Raw genomic sequence first — 19501 nt, 5'->3', positions numbered from 1 at the left:
TCTTCTATACATTTTTGCTTCATAGATTTCGATGCTGTTATTAGGTATATGGAGATTTAGTAGTTATATGTTCTTGGTTAACTGTCCTGTTCATCATTCTGAAATATCTTTCTTTATATCTGTTAAATACTCTATCTTGAATTCTACTTCATCTGACTTTTAACAGTTCCAGCCTTCCTATGATTAATATTCATACATTGTATCCATTTCCATCCTTTGTTTAATTCACCTGTGTCTTTTTATCTATGGCTTTCGTAACTACCATATAGTTGAGTCTTGCTATTTTTAAAATCTGGCAAACACTATATTTTATTTGCTCCATTTCTATGTCATGTAACTATATTTGCTCCATTTCCATTTGAGGTAACTATTGATATAGCTGGGTTTAATCTACCATTATGCAATTTGCTTTCTTTTTGCCCCATTTGTTCTTTGTCCCTTTTTACCTCCCTCTTGCTTTATTTTGGACTAATTGAGAATTTTTTTTTTAACTGCGACTGTGCTTTTTTTTTTTTTTTTTTTTTTTTTTTTTTTGGTGATCACTCTAGAACAAGGGGTCAGTCAACTCCATAGCCTATGGGCCAAATTCAGCCAACCACCTATTTTATAAATAGTTTTATTGGAACATAGCCATACTCATTCACTTACATATTGTATTTGATTGCTTTTGTTCCATAGTGGCAGAGCTGAGTAACTGCAACAGAACTGTATGGTTCAAAAAGCCTAAAATATTTACTCTCAGGCATTTTACAAAACAAGTTTACAAATCCCTGCTCAGAACAATCCTGCCTAATAGAAATATAATACAAGCCACATATGCAATTTTAAAAATTATACTAGCCACATTTCAAAAAGTAAAAAGAAACAGGTAGAATCTATTTTAATAACATCCTCTGATTAAACTAATATCCACAATGGTATAATCAGAATAATATTACTGAGATATTTTACATCTTTTATAGTAATAGCACATCTCAGTTATAACTAGCCATATTTCAAGGGCTCAAGTCATATTAGACAGCATGGCTCTAGAAATTACCATGTGCACATTTAACTGATCATATTACATTCTATCTTGACTTAATGTGTAAGAACCTTACAATATATACTTCCCTTTATCTTAAACCTCATTGTGCTATTGTTGTTATACATTTTGCTTTTACATGTGTAATATATTTCAGAATGCATTGTTATTGTTGCTTTAAGGAGTTATTTTTCCTTTTAAAAAAATTAAGAAAGGAAAAAGAAAAAAAGTCTTAACATACCCCAATATTTATAGTTATTGAAATTCTTTATTCCTTCAATAGATCTTAGTTTGGTATCATTCCTCTTCAGCCTGAACAAATTCCTTTAACATTTATTGTAGTATATATTTCCTGGAATCTAATTCTGTCACCTCTTGTCTGTCTGAAAATATTTATATTTCACCTTCACTTTTTTTGTAGTAGTAGTGGATTTATATTTTATTCCCGCATTTCTTTTTTTAAGTTTATTTTGAAGTAATTGTAGACTCCAAAACTGCAAAAATACATACAGCCTACATATACCCTTACCTACACTTTCACCCAGCTCCTGCAAATGAAAACATTTCACGTAACCATAATTTTACAAAACAGGAAATTGATATTTATAGACTACCATGAAATACAGACTTTATTAGGATATCACCAATTTTGACACATACTCGTGCATGTCTGTGTTCCTTAGAGATTTTATTACATGTATGGAGTAACCACAATTATCCTACAGACCTGTTCCATGACCACGTAGGAATTGCTCATGCTATAGTGACACCCTCTTCCCAATCCTAATCCTCAAAAAACAGTGGGTTTATTCTGCATCACTATAATTTTATCATTTTGATTATATCATATAACTCAAATCTTATGATATATAACTTGTTCAGACTGACTTTGTTTCATTCGTCATCATGCCCTTGAGATCTATCCAAGTTCTGTGTAGATCAGCAGTCCATTCCTTTATTGCTCAGTAGTAATCTCAAGTATGGATATACCATTGAAGAACATTTGGTTTCTTTCCAGTTTTTGGCCATTCACTGTTTAGTAGGTTAGCTGTAGACATTTTTGTAGATGTTTTCTCTATAAAGTTGAGGAAGCTCCCCTCCATTTCTAATGTTCTGAGAGTTTTCATCATGAATAGGTGCTGAATATTGTCAGATGCCCTTTCTGTATCAATATGATCATATGATTTTTCTTCTTTAGGCTGTTACCATGGTGGATGGCACTGGTTTGTAGCTGAATATTGAACTAGTCTTCCATCCCTTGAATCAACCTCACTTTGTCATTGTATATTATTCTTTTTATATGTTGCTGGATTTAATTTGCTAGTATTTTAATGAGGAAGTTTACATCTGTGTTCATGAGAGCTGATGTCTGTTGTTTTCTTTTTATTCTACTGTTTTTGTTGGTTTGGGTGTCAGGGTAATGGTGACCTTATGAATTGGGAAGCCTTCCTCCTCCTCTTAACTTCTGGAAGAAAATGTATAGAATTGAACTTGTTTCTTTTTCACATGTTTTGCAGAATTCTCTAGTGAAACCATCTGGGTCTGGAGATTTCCTTTTTAGCTATGAATTCAATTTCTTTAGTAAGACTATTCAGATATTTATTTCAAGAGTAGGCAAACTTTTCTGTAAAGAGCCAGATGGTAAAAATTTAGGTTTTGCAGGTCATATGGACTCTTGTCACAACTATTTATCTCTTGCATTTTTATTATTTCATCTTGAGTTAGTTTTGGTAATTTGTGATTTTTCCAGGAATTGGTCCATTTCATCTGAGCTATCAAATTTTTGTTGGTATAATTATTCATAGTATTCCTTTCTTTAAATCCCTTAAATGCCTGTGGGGTCTGTAGTGATACTTGTTTCTTCCCAGATACTGGTAGTTTGTGTTTTCTTTCTCTGTCAGTCTTGCTAATTTATCATTCTTATTGGTCATGTCACAGAACCAGCTTTTGATTGATTCTTCTGTATTTTTTAATTGCCAATGTTATTGATTTCTGCTCTAATTTCTGTTTCTTTCTGCTTGCTTTGGATTTCTTTTAAATTGTTTTAAATTCTTTTTTGACAAATATAATTGTATATATCATATCTATGGGGTACAATGTGATGCTTTGATATATGTCTACATTGTGGAATGTTTAACTCACACTAATTAACAAATCCATCATGTCACATACTTGTCATTTCTTTTTATAATTTCTTGGGGTGGAAACATTATTAAATTGGGACTTTTTGTCTTTTCTAATATAAGTATTTAGTATTATAAATTTCCCTTCTAGCATGACATTAGCTATGTCCCACATTTTGATATGTTGTATTTTCAGTTCCATTCAGTTCAATGTATTTTTTAATTTTCCTGGTGTCTCTGACTCATTTAAAGCATTCTTTAAATTTTAAAGCATTTGGAGATTTTCCTATTATTTCTTTCCTTCAGCTTGATCTTGGTCTATTTTCTTCCCTTTTTTCCAATTTAGGTAGAAGCTTAGACTACTGATGTGAACCCACTATTTTTTATAATGTACGTATTCCATGCTATAAATGTCCTGCTAAACCCTGTTTGTACTGCATCCTGTAAATATTTATACATTTTAATTTTGTTCAGTTCAAAATATTTTATATTTCCCCTTGAGACTTTTAATACCTTAATTATTTAGAAATGTGTGAATTTCCAAGTATCTTTTTTGTTTTTTTTTTTTTTAGTTATTGATTTCTAGTTTAATTATATTGTGGTCTGACAATGTAAATCTGTTAGGGTTTTATGGATAGGATATGACGGTCTGCCTGTTCGAATGTTCCAGATGCAGTTGAAAAGAACATGTATTTTCCTGTTTTGGGATGAAGTACTCTATAAATATCAGCTAGATCCCATTATCTTGTGATGTTACTAATTTATTTTATATTCCTGCTGATTTTCAGTCTAGTAGTTATATCAATTACTGAGAACAGAGCTTTCTAGTTAGGGAGATGTGCAGTGCCAACTCTTTGCTGTTTGTTTAATGCACAGCAGGCATGGTCAAAAGGGCAAGCACCTCTCGTTTCTAAGGCCAGTGTGGAGGGTTGCTGTTGCTCTGATGCTTGCTGAATGCAAGGTGAAGGTTGGTAGGACTCTACTACGGTATATACAGTGTCTGGTGGGGAGGAACAGGCTATATGGCTCTGCCTTACAGTTTTGGTAGTCTCTGGTGGGAAGGAAGGGAGACCATCTCAGTGGTACAGGCTGGGAAAGGTTGTCAGAGCTCTATCTCACAATTTCCCTAACACCCAATGGCATAGGGTATCACCTTGTTAGTGTGGGGACGGTCAACAGGGCTCTACCTGTCTCCACAGTGCTTGATAGGGTAAGGGTAGGTGTGCTCCCTGGTTAGTATACAGTGGTGATACTCAACTAGACTGTACCCTCCCTCTTCCCCTCCGCCCTCGTCCCCCTCCCCGCCCCATTTCCACAGCACCTGGAGAGAAGTAAGCTGCAGCTTCTTTCATGGTGTTCACCTAGGGTACAGCAGGTATAAAAGGATTCTGTCCTGTAGACCTGTCCTCCCCCAGGGCTACTGGTTAGAGCATGTTTTTTATGGCTTTTTTTTTTTCTTCAGTCTGTACATATTGCTGTTTTCACACTGCAGGCTCTTTTATGGCCCAGGCTGGGGTAATAGGAGGTACTAAAGTACATGGTGGGTGGAGACTCAAGGGAGGGTCATTTTTAGAATTTTCAGTGTTTTGATAGGTGCTTTTTGTCCACTCTTTAATTAATAGAATAAGGTAGGATGCTTACTCTTTCTTGTCTAGAACTGGATGCCCCTCACTTTGATTTTGAAGGCTTCATTGAATATGGACTCTTTTCTTTCAGAACTTTAAAAAGGATGTTTCCATCTTCATAGGTCTGGTTTTTTTTTTTTTTTCTCTGCTAAGAAGCAGTTATTCTTATTGACCCATTTATAATGTATTTCTTTATGTGGCTTTCAAGATTTGCTTGTTATCTTTGGTTTTGTAAGGATGGCTGTCTTTGTTTATTGTGCTTTGGGTTCGTTGAGCTACTTTTATCTATGGGTTGATATTTATCTTCAAACTGGAAAGCTTTTGTATGATTTCATCAGTTTGTTTCTTGCCTTAATCCCTATTTCTGTGAGTTCCAAATACATGCATGTTAGAATACTTTACCTTTTTCATAGGCAGCTGAATAACTATTTTTTAAAATCAGTCGTTTATGTTGATGTACCTCAGGTTGGTTTTTTTTGTTTTGTTTTGTTTTTTGCCTGACCTCTAGTAGATTATCACATCAGCTGTTAAACCTAGACAATGAATTTTTCATGTTATACCTTGTATTTTTCAGTTCCACAAGTGTATTTCTTTGTATGTTGAGATTCCACCTCCCTCCCCCATCTGTTCATTAATTATGTTCAACTTTAATTCCTTGAACATATTTATGCAGATGTTTTATAGTCCTTGTTTGATAATTTTACCATCTGGATCAGCCCTGAATCTCAATTTTTTCTCCTGGTTATGGGTCATATTTTCTGCATCTCATGTGTAGTAGTTTTATTGTATCCTGAAGAATTGTGGATGCTGTGGTCTTTAGACTCCAGATTTTATTGCATTCCTTTGAAGAGTTTTGAGTTTAGTTCTGGCAGACAGTTAACTTACTGGTGATTTAACTTGATCATTTCATAACTTCTGTTCAGGCTTTTTGGTCTAGTCTGCAGTAAATCTTAAATTGTGGCCTTTCTTAGGTCTGTGTTATTTTCCTTTCCTCCACTACCATGGCCTTGTTTTAGATTCCTAAGTTATTTCATATATTTTGACTAATTTTGTTTTGTATTTATTTATGGGTTGTCACAACAGAAGGGGAAATCGGGTATCAATTTTTCATGGCCAGAGTGGAAGTAGTGTTGGTATTTTTCATAGCTTCCCAGTTGATTCTGATGTGCATTCAAAGTTAATAACTATTCTAATGCAGGGTTTCTTGACAGCAGCACTATTGACATTTGGGAGCTGGGCTGTTATTTGTTGTGGGGGTGCTGTCCTGTGATGTAGGATGTTTTGCATCATTCCTAGTATTTATTAGGTGTCACTAGTACCTCCTCCTAGTTGTAACAACCCAAAATGTCTCCTCTGTGGGGCATAATCAACCCAGGCTGAGAACCAATGCTCTATCGAGAATATTGCATTGCCTTGAGCCCTTGCTACTCAAAGTGGGGTGTGCAAACCAGCTGTATTAGCATCATCTGGAGCTTCTCAGAAATACAGAATCTCAGGTCATACTCCTAGACCTTTTGAATGAGATCTGCATTTTAACAAGTTATGATGATCTGTTTGCTTTCTAATACTCAAAATGTCATAGGCCAGGGGTCAGCAAACCTTTTCTTTAAAAGGCCAGAAAGAAAATATTTTCAGTTTACTTTCCATACAGTTTTTGTCAGAAATATTGAACAATGCCATTGTAGTGCAAAAGCCCACATAGACAGTACATAAACAAATTGATGTGCCTGTGTTCCAATAAAACTTTATTCAAGAAACAGGCAACTAGCCAAGCCAAATTTTGTCGACTCCTGTTATAGACTCCCAATCAGACCTCTCAGTGTACTGAAGACAACAGGTGGTTAAATTCTTTGATGAGTGCCTTCCCATATGATGTCATTTGCTGATGTTCAAGAGAGATTAAGTGTATAGGTTACACAGTAGATGCTTCTGAAAATTACAGTAGCTTGACTTCTATCCTTACCTAAGTGGAGATATCTTCCAACCTTCCACATGTGAGCTATATGTAAATGCTGCTCTTATTACCTTACCCTTTAGAAATACATTATTTGATAGCATAATTATTTTTATTTGTATTATGCTTTAATAGGCCCACTGGAGTAATTATTCACTTCTTTTGCTTTAGTTAATAAAGCTGACCAACTTATGAAAAACTGCATTAATGTGACTTTGTTAGCTCAGAAAGAATAGTTTAAAGTGAGTTATTTAACTCTCAATTCATTTCTTTTTCATAGGAAAGCTAATCTTTAAAACATCCTTTGTTTTATGTAGGACTCCTTTCTGACACTTCGAAAACCCTGTATGTAGAAAGAGGAGGGCTGTTTGAAGGGTGGCAGTTTAAAGGTTGAGAAGGTAGTAGCTATTAGAATGATGGACAGTGAACAAGCTTAAAGTATTTTACTTTGTTTATAAATTTCTCCTCTTGATAAATGGTGCTGAGAGGGCATGCCAGAGGTCACCAAAGGGAAGCAGAAAAACCCGACTTTCAGCCAGTTAAGTGGTGATCAGGAAACCGATTCCTGGGACTTTGGCCAACAGGAATGATGAAAACATAGAAGTAGCTCCCGAAACTTGCATAAGTAACCAGTTAATTTGTTTTATATTAATATCACTTAATTTGTTTTATATTATTATCTATTCAGTCTATAGTGGTTAGTCTGTATAGCTTTCCAAGAGACATAACACTATATCTACCCCGAGGCAGTTTTCTTTGGCTATGTACAGCCTCATCCTTTACTCACTGTACAGCAGACATCACTTCTCAGTTGCCATGGAATCAAAAGGTTAAGAATCACATTAATGACCAAAATATTTCTAATTATGGCTATCTTACACCTTTAAGATTAAGCCCAATTTTTTGGTTTTGCCAAGGAAATTCATTTTTCATATTCTATCCTATTTTTAGATTATAAATTATTTAAGAGATGTCTCACTTATGTGGTTTAAAAGAACCACTCAAATTATATCCAGATTTGCTTGCTGGATGTTTATAAACTCTCAAAAAGTGTAAATCTTAAAATCTAAGATCTTTACCTAAAAATTACTTCTCAGTAAAAATAACACGCAAAAACTTGATATTGTGTAACATTTTATTTAGCATTCTTATACATTACACAAAATAAATACTTGGATAACTCACATCTAACAAACTATACATGTATTTTTTCCATAGGAAAGCACAAGGATAAGAGAGAAATATCAAGAGTCTCAAGAACTTTTGAATGAAGCAAACAGTTTCCCACAAAAATTCAACTATAGACAATTCCCAAACTCATTTTATGAACCTCATCAAGATTTTACCAGTCCAGATATATTCAAGAAGTCAAGATCTCCATCTTGGTATAAATACAATTCTACAGTCAGCACGGGGATCACAGAAAGTTCAACTGGACTTTGGCCTACAATTTCCCAGTTTACTCTTAGTGAAGAGACAAACACAGATATTTATTATTTTGGCATCATCATACCTGTCCTTTTGATGTTAGTATTGCTTGCTTTATATTTTCTCTGAAGATATCAAAATTCCTTTTGATAATTTTTTAAGTTTCCAGCTCTTCATCAAAATGTTATATTCTTATTTCAGTGTTTCCTCCCAGACATTTTTAAGGTAATTGGCTTTAAAAAGAGAACACATTTTAAGAAAGTTTATGGACACTCTAAAAAATAAAATTGCTTTATACTAGAAATAGTATCACAGTACAGTTTGGAAAACACTCTTCTGAAGTTTCAGATCACCTAGGAAATCTAGAAAAGGAGTGTAATGTTTTTGATCTGAGAATTTGAAAAATAAAGAATAATGAGTTTCAAAAGTTTTAGATAAGCTGATATACTATATAGATCTGTATTCTGGAACATATTATTGAAAGCTAGGATATTTTATGAGATGTGATTAACAATTTGCTTACCTTACTACAATATGGACATTCACCAAATATGATGTTAAAACTCTGTCTACTAGTTAGTAGTCCTCTCAGCCACTGCAAATTTTAAAAGATAAAGGAGAAGCGTCAGCATGATTACAAATTACAGATACTCCAAATGTCATTCCCTTTGTTTTAAAGTGCATTATATTTTTATTCCAGAAGACTTTGCTTTTTTGTTTTGCAGGAGTAAGGGGTATATTTCCTGAGCCAATAGCAGACTATTGATATGTTGAACAACAAGGGAAATCAACATGGAATTGAAGGTCTAAACCACTGGTTTATAACCAGATTATGGGCTCCTTTAAGAATTTGATGAGAATTATGCATTTTCTTTATCCCCAGAATAGACATACATAAAAATAATGCATACAACTTCCTGGTGTTCATAGACCTTCCCTAAACCCATTAATCACAAATTAACAACTCCTGCTGTTAAAAGATACTATAGGCTCTTGAAAATTTCCTTCTTAGTTCTGGTCTTAATCACTAACAGTAGGTTAATTTTCAACCCATTGATTACAAGCATGAGCCAGTGAATTTTTTAAAATTAAATGAATATTCATAATTACAAAAGAAAGCATGTGTTCCCTTAGAGTATTTCTGTAATTTGACCTGATATTTTATGATTTTATATAAGGTAAATAGATGTCTCTGCCTAAGTTCTCCATTGGCAAAGTACAGATGGCACCAACTGCTACCTCTAATCACAAAAGTAAAGATATGATATAAAGGAAGGCTGAAACTGAAGGCAACATACAATTGCACGGTGTTCTGTATATAGCTGCACACAGTTTATCATCTATCAACTAGGCCCTAAAGTGAAGCAAATGACTAAAGACAGGAATGAAAGTAGACTTCACATATAGTAAATAAAGTGGCATTGCCTGAGTGCTGTGAGATATTCAGATCACAAAAGGCATTCTTCTCAACATGAAAAGTAGTATTATTGGATATATTCTATTCTTAAATGTAGCCTGAAAAGTAATAGGTACTACATAGTGCTAATTTCATTTTCACTTTATTGCTGCCACTTTCAACCACCTCCACCTTGGGTAAATCTATGAAGTTTACACTGTGGTAACAAGGTATTTATAGAAAGATTCCAAGGTACCATCAATTTAATTTGTTGTGTGTTAATAAGCTAGTCCATGAATATATTCTGGATAGATTTTCTCCCTTCTTGGATACTTCAGGACATTTCTCCACTCATTAGTAACTGTGATGAAGAAATGAAGCACATAAGCATCTGGAATAAACTGGTAAAAGGAGTTAATGGCAAAAGAGAGGGTCACTATTGACTAAACAGATTTTAGATTCTGTGTATTTCAAACAGGAATACATCCTATGTTGTGTTAGCTGAAGAAAGTCTTGACAATGTTTTTATTTTTTACCTCATATAAGCATATTTGATGGAAAGGTTGTCCACACTGGGAATTATCACACACTTGATCAGGAATGGCACCGTCAAGTTGATAAGCATAACAAATTCCACAATCCATAGTAAAATCCTTCAAAAGAAAAATATTTATAAAAAGCATATGTGTCTCACTTATTCGTTGTACATATTTGGGAGGGTATGTGTGATATTTTGATACATGTATACAATGTTTAATTATCAAATCAGGATAATTAAGATACTCATCACCTCAACATTTACCTTTTATGTTGGGAACATTACAATTCTCCTATTTTAGAATATGAAGTCACCTATGTGTTTAAAACATAAGGTAAGATCAGGAAGAATGTTGTATAATACACTTTTTATAAAAGTGACTATATTGCTGTATTATAGGAAATATAATTACATTACTATTTAACACCTAGCAAAGCTACTGTAGAATGTTTCCTTTTTCACTCACATATACACAGCTAGGCTAAAAAAGAGAATCCATTTTTGGCTGGCAAGATGTTTGGGCATTAGTAATTTTCCCATATCATACATTGATATAATGTCCCTGATAGTATTTAAAGATAGGAATTGACATTAGCTAGTAATTAGTAAACAGCACAATTCTGTAACTAAAGGAAAAAGAAACTCACCACCATTTAGTAGTCTACAACCTTAGCAGCCTTGTCAAAAATCAATTCTAAGTTTATTATTTTTGCAATATAGTGGTATCTATTCAATTTTGAGAAACTATACTGCTTCACAAACACTTATATCAAGCTAATCAGTACTTCAGCCATCCATAAACAGACTGTGTAGAAAAGCCAAACATCTCATTAGCTACTTTGGACCTTTCCCCTTATTTTTAATAAATGACTGTCATTAATGACTTCACTACTGAAGACCATAAAAAAAGTGTACAGTTGACCCTTGAATAACATGGGTTTGAACTGCACAGGTCTACTTATACACAGATTTTTTTTTTTCAACCAAATGCCGATCAAAGCTACAGTACTGACAAGATGCAGAACCTGTGTTTATCTGAAATCTGTGTACACAGAGGGCCTACTTTTTTGTCTATATGGGTCCCACAGGGTAACTGTGGAACTTCAACGTCTGGATTTTGGGGCAGCCCGGAAATCAATCCCCCTGTTCCAAGAGACAATTGTACTTAACAACCAATCAAAGGTAAACAAGTTTTTTGATGCAGTTCAGAAGTCTGCGTTATAATATTTTTCCAATTCCCTCCTTCTTCAGTATCATTTTTCACTAAGAGAAGCATTTAAACTTCATTATACAATACTGTCTGGAATATCAAAGCACTGATAAAACTTACAGATTTTTCCAGGATAGCACGAGCTGGAAAATCAATTTCTAAAACATCTTTCAAGTTCTGTAGCACACTATTTTCTGGATCCCTGAAAGCATGGGGGAAAAAAATTATGCTATGAACTTTGTAAAATCACCAAAAAGTAAAAATTATATTGCCAAGGTACCTACCACAAATGTATGTTCCTGCTCAGTTTAATTCCCAGGGGTTTTACCACTTCAGATAAAAAAAAAAAAGTTTAATAATTGCATGCTCTACTCTTGGTTTGTAAAGCCACATTTGATACAGAATGTTTCTTAACTAATTGATTAAAAAATCAAAATTATATGTATTATGTTAAAAAAATTATACAGTTCACAACGCTGAGACATTTTCATTTAAAATAACTATCATTGTTGCGGTGAGCCAAGCCGTTATACTACATACTGGGCAACAAGAGCAAAACTCTGTCTCAGACAAAAAATAAAAAAAATAAAAACTACCATTAATATACTAATATTGTCTAATAATTTAACAATGGTAGGCAAGGATTTTATGACTCTATTAAAAAACGTTAAGTCTCAGATGTCATACCATGGTCAGCTCCAAGAAAGAAGCACTCAGGAAGCATAGTAGGATGCCTGGGGTCTACCTCTATATTTATGGAAACATTATTCCCTGGAATGAAACAAGATTAAATCTTTTAGAAGTAGAACAGCTCATCAAACAAGCCAATACAAAATAAAGGTGTTGGTCTGGCTACCTATTTCACTGTATACCCACGGAAAGATTAACCAAATGTTTTGTAGTTTTTGTAATGGTAAATATTATAATTTAACCAAAAGAAGTAATGTTGATATGATTATCATTAAAGGGATCTTAAATTTCAGCCAATCAACAAATTGATATATTTAATGAGATTGCAATTCTGGTCAACTGTATTTAAGTTTAAATAAAAATGTTCTGTGGAGTGATAAAAGTCTTTAATATCAAAACTATCACAAGTCACATGTTTAAGAAATAATTACCTAAATTACTTTTCATGGCTTTCTTGAAAAAGTTTACATTTCATAGAACTATGGCCAAATGTAAAAAGACCAGCAATACAGTAAATGGTAAAAACAAACATTAAAGATTCAAGTTTTATAAAAATTTATAAAAGCATTTTCTGAATTATTTTGCTGCATGTGAAACTCTCCCTTATACTTTAACAAAATATTTCACTCACATTGGCAACTGTTCATTAATAACCAAAACAATAAGTAACCTAATTTCGTAAGACCTAAGAAAACTGGCACTAGATTCTTTTATAAATTTTAACTGTACTGGACTACAGCATAAGTTTCAGAAATTTTACTTCTATTTTTTGAAGGTACATAGTGTAATTGCTTAAAATCAATTTGGATTTCATTTTCATGGTAAAAAATGTCTTGATAAATTCTATACAGTAAAATAAGCCTTTCACTGAGGCTGACATCAACATAAATGCAAAAGCACATCTGGCAAAAAGAGGTCATTAATGGAAAAAAATGACTAGCCATTCAATGAGAAAAATAAAAATACAAAAAGTTATAATCTCATTTGGTAACACATTATTTACTATGAACATAAATCTCTTATTAGCCCTCAACAATGTCATCTAGTAATGGCTCCAGACAGTGTTTTCATTTAATATGGGCATATTAACTAATTTTTCCATTCACTGTTCAAAACTGGGTCTTAAGAAGGCAAGTCATGCCTGGAGTTTGAGAAAAAAGAAGCTAACAGGTAAATAGGGAATGAATTAAAAATTAGGCGATTTATGCTGAATGAGAAATATATTTAATCATAACCTGATAATTATTTTAATGGGGCCACGAAAAAAATGAATAACTACATTTCTTTGAAGAAAATATTTTCATTCTTACTATCTACTTGTTCACAAATATAGCATAATTTGGTTAATTATTCCAAATTAAATATGGTTAGACTTTTTGAAACCAGGAAAGTAACAATACTATTTGTAGAATTGCTGTACAAGTATACTTTCTTCTCATAATACCATGCATGTCACATTCTCCCCCCAGATAATCTATATTATACCTAGGTATAAAGTATAAAAATTGCTCACTAACTTGGATGTGATTCACATCAGAATTTCAAAATACCCTTGAACAACGTATCTATTTATCAAAAAAGAAAGAAATGGGTATCTTAAAACTAGCTATGGTATTTCATGTGAGCTTAAACATAGTTTATCTAAAATCTTGAGAGGCTGAACTCTAAAAGTGACTTTATGTTTTGCTTGCTTATAAAGAAAATACATAACCATTTTATAGTCAAGAGAATATGATAACACTGCACAGGTATTTATGATTATACCATATCTCACTCATAAATTTCATATATTTGTAGGGAAGAAAATACATAAAACTACAAATTCTTTCCAGTGGCATGGTCTACTGCAAGTTCTTTTATCTTCCTCTGTATTTCTAACAGAAAATATTCCCAGATCTGAGCACATTAATCTTAGAAGATTCTAAGTTTCACAAATGAAGACTTCATTATTCTAACACTTTTTTTCTTGTTCTAAGTAATGTAAATTTTGAATTACCTGTTCCACGATTTCTGTGCTAATTAACAGCTAATTAAACACTACTCCTGAATGTTACCTCCATTGGATCATCACCTTTTATAATGAAACACCTCAGTACTTCTTTTCACCTAAAATATTTATATTTAAACGTGTAGCAAAAAAAAAAAAGTTCATATCAGAAAATTTTAATAGTTGACTTCATATAAAGAAGTCTGGGTCCAACTGTCATTGTTAGATTTATTTTCATAAGTAATACAAAATAAACACCTAAAAACAAGCCCTTATTCCTCTTTGTCCCTACCTAATGCAATTCTACGTGCTGTTGCACTCCGTGGAGGTTTTTCTGGCTCAAGTACCCAGGTCTTCTCATCGATTTCATCCATAACATCCCAGAATGCCTTTAGTGATTCTATTGCTGCCAAAAACTGACTATAAATGCTTATTAAGGAGCTCTGTAAAAAAATGAAAGTTGAATAAGTTATATGGCACTCTACCAATAGCAGATAATATTTTACTTAAAATACACTCAATTTAGAAATTTTAAGCTTTGCTTCATTTTAGCTACAAAGTAGACTCCAGTAAACAGGAGTCAACTCTCCCTGCTTCACATCTCTTCCTATAGTGTTAACAGGATTATTTTTTATTGACAGTACACTATACACCTGAGAAAGAATGGTTTTTTAAAAAATCATAATTATTTTTATTATAAAGCTTGATATATTACATTATGGAATAGTAATGCGTACTACAAGATGTATGTACACACTTTAATAAATATTAATGTACACGATATAGCTAACATTGGACCTGTACAAAGTGTCTATACAATTTTAGTATGAAAATCTTAATTTCATGTTTGCTGCAGCAATCAAGTTAAATGCAATGCTATTTGTAATTTAGTGAGATTATCTTTAAATATTATTAAAAACGTTGGAGACCTAATCAGGCAGAGAATATGAAAAGGTGTTACACAATTTTAAAGAATTAAAACAGAAGGTACAAACGATGTTTTTACACATTTAACTTTTAGCCAATCTCTAAATTCAGCATTTCATATTTTAATCCTCTCTATAGGAATTAGCTTAAATATAGTTTCACTAAATTTTAAGTAATGTCAAAACTGACTTTAAAAACAATTTTTAAACAAATGAGTTTCCCATAAAACAATGTGGTATGCTTAAAAGATGCAACTGCTTACTAAATACTTTTGATATAAAATCAATCAAAATAGTTTAATAAGAATTCAGGGTTTAGTTATTGTTTCAGTAAGCAAAATGTAAAGTCACATACTACAAATGTTTTCAATCTGAAATAACAGGCCACACCAATAATTTAAGAATATGATACACCCTAAGATGAAAAGAAACTAGCCACTTCCTTAAACATGTATTTTATACCTAATACTTAAGGAAAACCCATCCCATTTTGTCATTTCAGTCAAGGTTTACACTTGGAAGAATTCATGGCTCAGTTTCACTGAGCTGGATTCAACTGTCCTAACCTTCTACACATACTAAAAAAAAGTGGGCCAGGTGCGGTGGCTCACGCCTGTAATCCCAGCACTCTGGGAGGCTGAGGTGGGCAGATCACAAGGTCAAGAGATAGTCTTAAACCATCCTTGCCAATAAGGTGAAACCTTGTTTCTACTAAAACTACAAAAATTAGCTGGGCGTGGTGGTACACGCCTATAGTCCCAGCTACTTGGGAGACTGAGGCAGGAGAATCACCGGAACCCGGGAGGCAGAGGTTGCAGTGAGCCAAGATCGCGCCACTGCACTCCAGCCTGGTGACAGAGCTAGACCCCGTCTCAAAAAAAAAAAAAAAAAAAAAAATAGTGGTGCGAAGTAGGAATTAGAGCCTAATACCTGATAACCTTTGAGGATATTGACGGTATAATGTCTGCTCTCTTCTAGTATGCTTTACTTATCTAAAAGTTAAGATGACAGAATCCAGAAATCAGAAAATTGAACTCCCAAGAAGCTAGTTTTAAAATCAGTACAATAGTGTATCTCTGTCTCTCCTTTCTCTCTCTCTCCATCTGTTTCTACATATGTACTTAAAATCCATAACTACCTATTCCTTTGTACACCCAAGAAAACGTTAACTCCCTTGCCAAAAAAAGGTTACAAAATATTTTCACAGTGGCATCCTTTATTTATTTCTAATGGCATTATCCATTTCTCTTATGCACAACTGCAAATAAAATCCTAATTGCATTTTGAACAGAAAAAGATACATTTTTAATTAAGAAAACAGCCAAAAACAAAACATCCCTGGAACTAGAAGTTACTTGGTAATTACAGAAAAAGTGAATTTTAAACCCTAAAAGTCATTATATGATTTTACTAGCTAGCCATTTGAGGTATATACATTAAACAGTATTTTTACATTCCAGATGGGGAAAAGAAAGACCAAAAATGTAACAAGTTCGACACAGAAACACTTCTCTTAGCGATTTCAATGAACTTAAGGGATAGACATCAAAACTATTATATCAGTAAGCTATGTGATTAACTAATAGTTTTTTCTCAAACTGCTTATTTTGTCCATTAAATCACTAAAAACCCTTATTTTGAATTTTTTCCCCAAGTTGAAAAAAAATACATTATTTCTAAATATTACCAATGAAATTAAATACTTTATACAGCACCACAAATACCAAGGAATAATATGGCCAAAATTAAAATCAAAATTCAATAAGTATCTTGCAGGGAGATTAGTTCTCTAAAAAATATTTTTAAAAATAAAAATAGCCGACATTCTCGGTGGCTGGCAAGATGGCCAAATAGGAGCAGCTCTGACCTGCAGCTCCCAGCGAGATCAAGGCAGAAGGCAGGTGACTTCTGCATTTCCAACCAAGGTACCCAGCTCATCTCACTGGGACTGGTTAGACAGTGGGTGCAGCCCACAGAGGGCAAGCCGAAGCAGGGTGGGGCGTCGCCTCACCCGGGAAGCACAAGGGGTTGGGGAGCTCCCTCCCCTAGCCAAGGGAAGCCATGAGGGACTGTGCCATGAGGAATGGTGCACTCTGGCCCAGATATGCTTTTCCCACTGTCTTCACAACCCACAGACAAGGAGATTCCCTCCAGTGCCAACGCTACCAGGGCCCTGGGTTTCAAACACAAAACTGGGTGGTTGTTTGGGCAGACATTGAGCTAGCTACAGGAGTTTTTTTATACGCCAGTTGCTCCCGGAATACCAGCAAGACAAAACCATTCACTCCCCTAGAAAGGGGGCTGATGCCAGGGTGCCAAGTGGTCTATCTCAGCGGATCCCATCCCACGAAGCCCAGCAAGCTAAATCCCACTGGCTTGAAATTCTTGCTGCCAGCACAGCAGTCCGAAGTAGACCTGGGACACTCAAGCTTGGTGGGGGAAGGGGCATCCACCATTACTGAGGCTTGAGTACGTGGTTGACCCCTCACAGTGTAAACAATACCACCAGGAAGTTTGAGCTGGGCAGAGCTCACTGCAGCTCAGCAAAGCCTCTATAGCCAGACTGCCTCACCAGATTCCTCCTCTCTGGGCAGGGCACCTCTGAAAGAACGGCAGCAGCCAAGTCAGGGGCTTATACATAAAACTCCCATCTCCCTGGGACAGAGCACCTGAGGAAAGGGGTGGCTGTGGGCACAGCTTCAGCAGACTTAAATGTTTCTGCCTGCTGGCTCTGAAAAGAACAGCAGATCTCCCAGCACAGCACTCGAGCTCTGCTAAGGGACAGACTGCCTCCTCAAGCAGGGGTCAAAAGACACCTCATACAGGAGAGCTTCAGCTGGCATCTGGAGGGTGCCCCTCTGGGACAAAGCTTCCAGAGGAAGGAACAAGCAACAATCTTTGCTGTCCTGCAGTCTCTGCTGGTGATACCCAGGCAAATGGGGTCTGGAGTGAACCTCCAGCAAACTCCAGCAGACCTGCAGCAGAGGGGTCCATTAGAAGGAAAACTAACAAACAGAAAGCAACAGCATCAACAACAACAAAAAGAACATCCACACCAAAACCCCATATGAAGGTAACCAACATGAAAGACCAAAGGTAGATAAATCCACGAAGATGAGGAAAAACTGCGCAAAAAGGCTGAAAATTCCAAAAACCAGAATGCCTCTTCTCCTCCAACGGATCACAACTCCTTGCCAGCAAGGGAACAAAACTGAACAGAGAATGAATTTGACGAATTGACAGAAGTAGGCTTCAGAAGGTGGGTAATAACAAACTCCTCTGAGCTAAAGGAGCATGTTCTAACCCAATGCAAGGAAGCTAAGAACCTTGAACAAATAGACTGATAACAAGTTCTGAAATTGAAGCAGTATTTAATAGCCTCAAATAGCCTTGAAAAAAGGTTAGTGGAATTGCTAACTAAAATAACCAGGTTAGAGAAGAACATAAATGACCTGATGGAGCTGAAAAACACAGCACGAGAACTTTGTGAAGCATACACAAGTATCAACTGCCAAATCAATCAAGCAGAAGAAAGGATATCAGAGACTGAAGAACAACTTAATGAAATAAAGTGTGAAGACAAGATTAGAGAAAAAAAAAATAAAAGGAAATGAACAAACCCTCCAAGAAATATGGGACTATATGAAAAGACCAAACCTGTATTTGATTGGTATGCCTGAAAGTGATGGGGAGAGTGGAACCAAGTTGGAAAACACTCTTCAGGATGTTATCCAGGAAAGCTTCCCCAACCTAGCAAGGCAAGCCAACATTCCAATTCAGGAAATACAGAGAACACCACAAAGATACTCCTTGAGAAGAGCAACCACAAGACACATAATGGTCAGATTCATCAAGGTTGAAATGAAGGAAAAAATGTTAAGGGCAGCCAGAGAGAAAGGTTGGGTTACCCACAAAAGGGAAGCCCATCAGACTAATAGCTGATCTCTCTGCAGAAACCCTACAAGTCAGAAGAGAGTGGGGGCCAATATTCAACATTCTTAAAGAAGAGAATTTTCAACCCAGAATTTCATATCCAGCCAAACTAAGCTTCATGAGCGAAGGAGAAATAAAATCCTTTACAAACAAGCAAATCCTGAGAGATTTTTGTCACCACCAGGCCTGCCTTACAAGAGCTCCTGAAGGATGTGCTAAATATGGAAATGAATAACCAGTACCAGCCACTGCAAAAACATACGAAAATGTAAAGATCATCGACACTATGAAGATACTGCATCAATTAACGGACAAAATAACGAGCTAGCATTATAATGACAGGATCAAATTCACATATAACAATATTAACCTTAAATGTAAGCCAGCTAAATACCCCAATTAAAAGACACAGACTGGCAAAATGGATAAACAGTGAAGACCCACTGCTGTGCTGTATTCAGGAGATCCATCTCACGTGCAAAGACACACACAGACTCAAAATAAAGGGATGGAGGAATATTTACCAAGCAAATAAAAAGAAAAAAAAAAAAAAGCAGGGTTTGCAATACTAGTATCTGATAAAACACACTTTAAACCAACAAAGATCAAAAGAGACTAAGAAGGGCATTACATAATGGTAAAGTGATCAACGCAACAAGAAGAGTTA

The 19501-nt window shown here is 34.9% G+C and overlaps 2 protein-coding genes across 9 annotated transcripts in view; one reads left to right on the top strand and one right to left on the bottom strand.

Annotated features, from left to right (window-relative positions):
- The window catches only part of VRK2 (vaccinia related kinase 2), a 116255-nt gene extending 107801 nt beyond the window's left edge, over positions 1-8454 (top strand). For all 5 annotated transcript variants that reach the window (XM_011997795.1, XM_011997791.1, XM_011997793.1 and 2 more), the window contains one exon: positions 7945-8454. In XM_011997795.1, coding sequence (XP_011853185.1) covers positions 7945-8283 — 339 coding nt within the window. In that variant the 3' untranslated portion in view covers positions 8284-8454. The remainder of the gene's footprint in view (positions 1-7944) is intronic.
- FANCL (Fanconi anemia, complementation group L) overlaps positions 7844-19501 on the bottom strand; it is a 78476-nt gene continuing 66818 nt past the window's right edge. For 2 of the 4 annotated variants that reach the window (XM_011997797.1, XM_011997798.1), the window contains exons 8-14: positions 14268-14418; positions 11986-12069; positions 11583-11628; positions 11419-11500; positions 10087-10203; positions 8678-8749; positions 7844-8387 (exon numbers count right to left, since the gene is read on the bottom strand). In XM_011997797.1, coding sequence (XP_011853187.1) covers positions 8352-8387; positions 8678-8749; positions 10087-10203; positions 11419-11500; positions 11583-11628; positions 11986-12069; positions 14268-14418 — 588 coding nt within the window. In that variant the 3' untranslated portion in view covers positions 7844-8351. Of the gene's footprint in view, positions 8750-10086; positions 10204-11418; positions 11501-11582; positions 11629-11985; positions 12070-14267; positions 14419-19501 lie in introns of all 4 variants that reach the window. The other 2 variants (XM_011997799.1, XM_011997800.1) reach the window with 2 other exon arrangements.

The sequence above is a fragment of the Mandrillus leucophaeus genome, unplaced genomic scaffold, assembly GCF_000951045.1.
Source record: "Mandrillus leucophaeus isolate KB7577 unplaced genomic scaffold, Mleu.le_1.0 Scaffold547, whole genome shotgun sequence".
Classification (NCBI taxonomy): Eukaryota; Metazoa; Chordata; class Mammalia; order Primates; family Cercopithecidae; genus Mandrillus; species Mandrillus leucophaeus.
This window is presented reverse-complemented; position numbering and strand designations above follow the sequence as displayed.